The sequence below is a fragment of the Malurus melanocephalus genome, unplaced genomic scaffold (assembly GCF_030028575.1).
Source record: "Malurus melanocephalus ecotype Western Australia unplaced genomic scaffold, MMel_1.1 scaffold_19, whole genome shotgun sequence".
NCBI lineage: Eukaryota > Metazoa > Chordata > Aves > Passeriformes > Maluridae > Malurus > Malurus melanocephalus.
The window spans coordinates 3128588-3135198 of NW_026623251.1; the positions used below are offsets into that span (position 1 = coordinate 3128588).

At 38.9% G+C, this 6611-nt stretch overlaps 1 protein-coding gene across 1 annotated transcript; it reads left to right on the top strand.

Moving 5' to 3' along the window:
* The first annotated feature begins 47 nt into the window (after nucleotides 1–47).
* Nucleotides 48–3854, top strand: SULT6B1 (sulfotransferase family 6B member 1). Its single transcript, XM_057389704.1, is given in 6 exon segments — nucleotides 48–80; nucleotides 1492–1616; nucleotides 2322–2373; nucleotides 2661–2839; nucleotides 3724–3808; nucleotides 3810–3854. Coding segments are annotated over 6 exon segments (519 nt in total).
* Nucleotides 3855–6611: the final 2757 nt, after the last annotated feature.

Genomic DNA, 6611 nt, shown 5'->3' on the forward strand with positions numbered 1-6611 from the left:
GCAGGTGCGGCAAAATATGAGATATATAAAAATCTTCTCAAGAAAGGATGGGCTTTGGTCTTTGTATACCTTCCGGCCARGTCAGCGAGAAACAGAGATGAATCCATGAGGCAGGCAGATAGCAGCTAACAAGTGAGGGCTAAGTCATGCCCAGGTGTTAGGAATACACTTATCGGTAGAATTGCCTTATTAAGGTCTGGGGCCCAATATACTTCAGTAATCTCAGACCTAGGTTAATAATGCCAGGGGAGAAAGATGTGCTACTCAWAAYGGACACAAARAATGCAGCTTAATGGGCCACAAAGACATCCAGCAGAACTCCCAAAATAAAGAAGAAACTGATAATGCCAACGCACCTCTGGCTGGGTAAAAGGTAGTTTGTGATGCTAGGTAGTTTATGGGACCACCGGCTCACGGCCACAGACCCAACAATACCACGGGCCTAAAAGAAGAGAAAGCCACAGCATGTGGACTGCTTAGCATGAGAAGCAAGAGAATCATTAACCAACAGAATATAGAAGACTAATTTATAAGGGAATGATGTCACTTGTAGCCAAGGAACATTAATCCCTTTGTTTGCTCAATTGTATAAATTGTAAAAACTTTTGGTAGTTGGCGTGCTTGATTTGTGGAATGGAGCACCCAGGCTTGTGCATCAGGCTCACGGATATTAAGAAGGGATCCTGGTTTTATCATGGAGACACGCAAAAAAACCCCATGCCATGCAAATATTTAATGGTCTTTAACATGAAAAAGTATATTAGTGCAGACAAGGTCCCACAGAGGGGTATTTAGAACCTAAAATGACAGCATCCTTTCCCTCTGGTAGTGTTCTTTCTGTTTTATAGTTTTGTTTTCTTCATCTTCTATTTTTGATATTGCTCCACTCATATTATGGGACTGACTTCATTGCCAAAAGAAAAGCTCTTCAGATTTCCCTTAATAATGACTTAATTTTCTTTGTAAGGTGCTTTCTTCCACCTCCTAATGTTTTGTAAGATTAGATRTAGTATTTTTGCTGCTCATTCTTACAGGGTCATTCATTTTSCAATTCTGTTTTCCCTGGTGGCTGAGTTTGCAAGTATTGTTTGCACTCAGTGGGATTTCTTAGTAAAGTAATTCCTGCTCTGAGGATTTTAAGGGGGCAGGGGAGATGATTGTAACAGTGGTTTTCTAAAGGACAGGAGGTTGGAAAATAGTTCCTTACTATTTCCCAGGTCCTAGGTGGTTATGGGATAGTATTCTGTGACAATGTTACAGTATTTCCAGTTACTTCTTTCTACAATTGCTTCATGACATAAACAAACCTTATAAGTGGTGACAAGGTCCTTATTATGGTCACATTATAATTTTGTTCTGCATGTCTTTATTAATAAAATATTTTATAACTCACAATGTCTTATTGTTTGCAGAATGTTTGGTTATACTCTCACTTTGGTTGCCAGGGTAGATGAGTGATCTCAAATTGTTGACCTCTTTCTCCCCCTCCAGATRGTAGTGTTGTTTTGAAACCCTAAAGATACAGTTGTCTCATTTTTCCATTTCCATAACAATGTGCTAAGCATCCCCAGTTACAGCTCCAGGGATGAGTTCTTCTCAGGATTCATGACAGCTCTGTATTGTTACAGATACTGATTGTAGCTGAARAAGCAGCAGAAAAAAAATCTTAAAAACAACTGAATGGGGCCAGTGGGAAAACAGCTGTGCCTTAATTAATTTACTGATGGCTCTGCATCATGATGAAGGAGGCAGCTGAATGCCAGAGGGGAGAATGTCCAAAAGATGCTTTGCTTCTGGGTGTTTTGCTCTTCCAGCAAAGGGTGGGGGAATTACATGGCAACTGGACAGTGGTATTGGGTCAACATTCTGCCACTTAGGTATGAAGGAAATGCTACAGGTTCAAAGTATTAATGAAATGGCAGTTTGTGTCTTTACTCTTTTTCAATGTTAGGCCAAATACCTCATTAGCAACCCAAATTTTRGATTTAGGCTGATGTCAGGCTTTGTCTGTTGAGAGATGTCACATGACAGGATAGTCGGACAAGGGAAGCATATAGTGAGATTCATCTTTATGTGTGGAAAGTGTTTACCTACAAAAGTTGAGGAGGCCTCTGTCGTTCAGTTGTACAGACAGTGCAGTGGAAAGGACAGGCCGTTCTTTTTGTGTGGATTGATGTAACCCACAGACAACAGAAGGCAATTCTTCAGTTTTACAAAAAAACAAACGTATCTAGTTAGAAAGAAAGGTCATACCAATGCTTTTTTCTCTTCTTTCCAGTTGACAGGGGATCCTCTTTTGATCCTGAAGTCGCCTGAATTGGATACATTGAGGATAAGAATGCTATGGTCATAATATATGAAGACCTGAAAGGGGTTAAGCAGATGCTGTTTACTGACAGCCAAAACACATCTGAGCTCATTCCTTGAAATCTACTGGAATTAAGAGGAAATGAACAGGTTTCTGAAAGAATAAAATCAAATTGATTTTAGCRACAGATTGAGTGTGGCTATATAAAAGCAGAGCTCCAGGAAACAGAAAAGCAACACAGAAAACAGTGAATGAAATGTTAGTAGATGATGGCAATGCACATCCCAAATGGGTAACTCCCTTTTTTAGAGGAAGCGTATAGCACATCTCACTTCCACTCTACTGCTTTCAGAACCTGACTGCCAATGTAAAGCAGATAGYTGAATTCTTTGGATTCTCCCCAACGGCTGAGCAGATCCAGCCCATTGCAGGAAGGGACACTTTCCAGCCAGTGAGTGTTAAAGCTCAGGAGACTCCTGGTGCTGTTGGCTCAATTCTTAAAGGTAAATTTGTTTGTATTTTGCCAGAGYGGTGAATGGCACCTTTTAGTTTTGGGCAGACAGGAATTGGGATCAATAGRTGATTAATATTTATGTACAATTTTCAGGTCTGGGTGTTGTTTAAGAAACACCAGTTGTGCTTCAGGAATCTGTCTATTGATTTCACCCCAAGGGTCAGTATCATTCAGTAAAGCCCTGTATAGTATGATTAGCTGAAGTGTCCTACAGGTAGCACACCCACTGTTGTGGAATTCACCAAGCACTAGAATGCACCAACTAGAACAAAGAAGAATTTTATTTTAGGTTCTGGGAGTATTKGGGATAGCCTGGCACTTGATCTACAGAGTGCCTCCACAGATCTTCTTGGGTTTTTTTAAATAACCCTCGTGAYTGCCTGTGGACCACAGCCAACATTTGGAATCCAGACTCTCCACAGATTGAMCAGTGTCTTCTGAGCCATGGATCAGGCCAGAACTTCAGGCAACCTCTGACCGTGGCTCTCTGAAATCTAGATTAAAGGTGAACKGAAGCTTATGGCAGTGTCTGGTTGMAGCACMCAAAGCTCTCGCAGTTGAAAMCCACRCTTCTAAATTTCTGGGTTGGTTTCACAACTTCTGGTCACCTTTTCTAGTCTTCTGCAGCTGTGGAAGACATGTGCCAGGGCTATGAAGGCAGACCAGTAGTTCCTGAGGCTGCTTGATGTTCACATTCTATTGAGGACACCAAACATAAGACAAATGTAAGAGAGTGTTCTTGGATCAGATATTTTTTCTTACAGGAAAAGAAAAAAGGAAGTTATTATCYTGAAATATGRTAATAAGACAGAAAAGTTAGGKTTTTTTKTTKTTRTTGTTGTTATTTTAAATKATASTCTTTGGTTCTTAGGTAATAATTTCCGGTTCTCTATATTCACAGTGTTTTTGGAGATTGGAAGAATCTTTTCACTGAAGCTCAGAACCAGAAAATGGCTGCCAAATCTAAGGTGTGCTTAGAAGTAACTTAAGCTGGGAGTGAAGTTTGAATATGATGTGTATTGCAAGGCCTGAACCTCCTTTAGAGAAATAACCTGCTAATGTTCAGGCTGTATTTCATTCACTTCCATGAAATAAAACAGAAAACAGCACAACATCCAATTGAAAAATTCTGAATATTTGAAAATTTGCAATTTGCAATTAAGCCAGCACTGTTTCTGCTGGCTTAACTGACACAAGCAATCCTTGAGTTGTGAGTTAGTATCATGTAGAGCTTTGGCCTCCCATGTTTTTAACACTGATTTTTAGCTTTGATTTCTTGTTTCTGGTACAATCCTGTGTGGAATATATATGCAGTAATTAAACCTCCTGAAATCACTGGAAATACATTCAGAAGGTTGGAAGTGATTTTCCAAGAGGTTACTTAAGGCAATCATGAAGTGTCATTTTGAGTCTTAATTTCTAAGTTCATAGGATTCATATAGAATTTTAATTTCTAAGTTCATAGTGTAAAATGAAGTTTTGGAAAGTCTTGTACTTGCGTTTTCCTCGTTTCTGTGTGCAGATCAATGTAAAAAAAAAAAGAAAGGAACTCAATGATGAAAATTTTCTCTTTGTTTCAGCACTATTGTTTTTCTTTCCTTTGATAGTGTGAGATCTCTGGAAGTGGAGCCTTTGTCTGGGTTATCTGGGTTTACCTGGTTTGCTTGGATTACTTTATGCTTWAGAGGAGTATATATGATATCAGAGCCAGGATGTGGACTTTTTCTRAATGTCTGTCTGACAGCTTAGAGATATTGCTGTTCAGAACAGAAAGTCTGTACTTTGGTGGAGTCAGAAGACCAGTATGCATAAGGTGGTATAACACTGAATGGTCTCATAAAAGGGTGTCTTTTTAGGCTGCAGATTTCCCTTGGGAGGCGGGTTAATCACCAGTCTTTGGCAGCTGACTGTTTTTCTCACCAGAGGAATTTCTTTATCTCTGAAGAAAAGGCATCCAAGGGAAAAAGTACTTGGAGAAAGAATATGTGGATAATGAGAACACAGTTGCTAGTTTTATCCAGTAGAGAAGGTTACAGTGTTCTTTCTCACAGTGTGTCAGTTCCTGTCTGATAAATAATTGCTTGTGGTAGATGTGCCTTGGCCAGACTGWAAACTCAAGTATTGGGTGCTTGAGGTGTTTATAAAATGGATTCTGAGACCATCTGCTGCACTCTTTGTTAGCTGATGGCAAACGCAAAAAACTCCCAGCCATTCAATGATGATGAGAATCCCCTTCCAAAAGTCTGCAGTGACAGGGAAATGATTAAGACAGTTTAACTTCAGTGCACAGTTAGGAACGTTTTGTCATTTTGTATTCGGGTCTCCCCAAAATCTTGTTTGTCTTTCCTAGCATACTACCCTTTGCTTCTCCTGTTCAAGCTGCAGCAATGACCCCKCTGTACAGCTCATTGATGGTACAAAACCCTCCAGCCGCTGGTCCTTTAGGTTGATTAGCTAAGATGCCAGTGTCCTCAAAACTGGCATTAACATGGTGGCAAGAGAGGATCAATGCTGATATGAATTTTCTTTCACAATTAACAGCTGTAATAAAGGTCCTTTAAAATAAGTAAACCAAAAGTGAAGTACCAGTGAGGATGGAGGAGCTAAATAGAAATCACAAAATCAAACTGTATCAGAATGAAGTGGGTTAATATCAAACAAATTAAAGTTTCAGGTCACTAAAGCTATCTTAAATAATTCTGAGGTTCCCTATAACATTTATGAAGGCACTGGAAAAAGCAGCAGCATTCCATGGCTGTTTGCCTCAGCTGTACCTGCTGCAGCAATAGGTCAAGATCATTGCTAAGCAATTAGTAAAAGAAAATTCAAAAGAATTTGGTCAAGGATGATGTTGAAGCGGAAGCACTACTTCCCATTAAAGTAGATTGTCTGAATTACTGATAGATCAGTAATAGCCAACCTGGGCACGTAAAGTTCAAGATTACCATGAAGTATTCCGAAACAGTTCAAGAGGAAATCCTGTCTTGAGATGCTAAATAGGTTGCTCTTAAACATGCTCTTAAAAATAGATCTTTTGACAAGCAATCTTATTTTTGTTTGACCGGCCTCAGAGGCTGTTTAGCTATCTGAGGGAATAATTTATAGGTGAAATTCTAGAATTTGTACCTTTCTCAAGCACTTTTGCATTCAGGATGAAAAAGAAGTTGAGATGTTGGCATTGGGAGTCAAATCCAGTAGCCACAAAGATTGCAGCCATTGACAGCAGCTAAAACAAACAAACAGAAAAATTAAATTCCTCATTGTGGAAACTCACCATATATTCTTTCCATCATAAATATAGGAGGCATTTTTCGATATGTATTTTCCATTTCTATGTTATGCTCTCTATATGTGTTAGCTTTTATGTTTTATATTATGGTACTCAGCAGTGAAACTTTGAATGTTATTTCTAGCACACAACATTTAAAGAATATGTTGGATCATTCAACTTCTAAATAAGACGGTTTTTTCCATTCCCTGACCACAATTTTGATATCACTCCCCCACCCCTGTATTTATAATCTGCTTCACACTTTCCATTTTCCAGCAGTTGTAAGTATTTATGATATCTATATTTATGGTAACTGGTAAATGCTGTTCTATTAGTACTTCTGTCTCCTCAATTTCCCTTATGAGCTATTCAGTAACAATCATAAGGCAGGAAAGTATATTTAAAGGTTATTGAAAAAGAGAAATCTGAGGTCTTCTCTTGGAGAAGAAAAGAATAAATGTAACTTTTCTATGCAGGAGAGATCTCCCTTGTGTGTGTTCAGGATATCAGTAACCCAA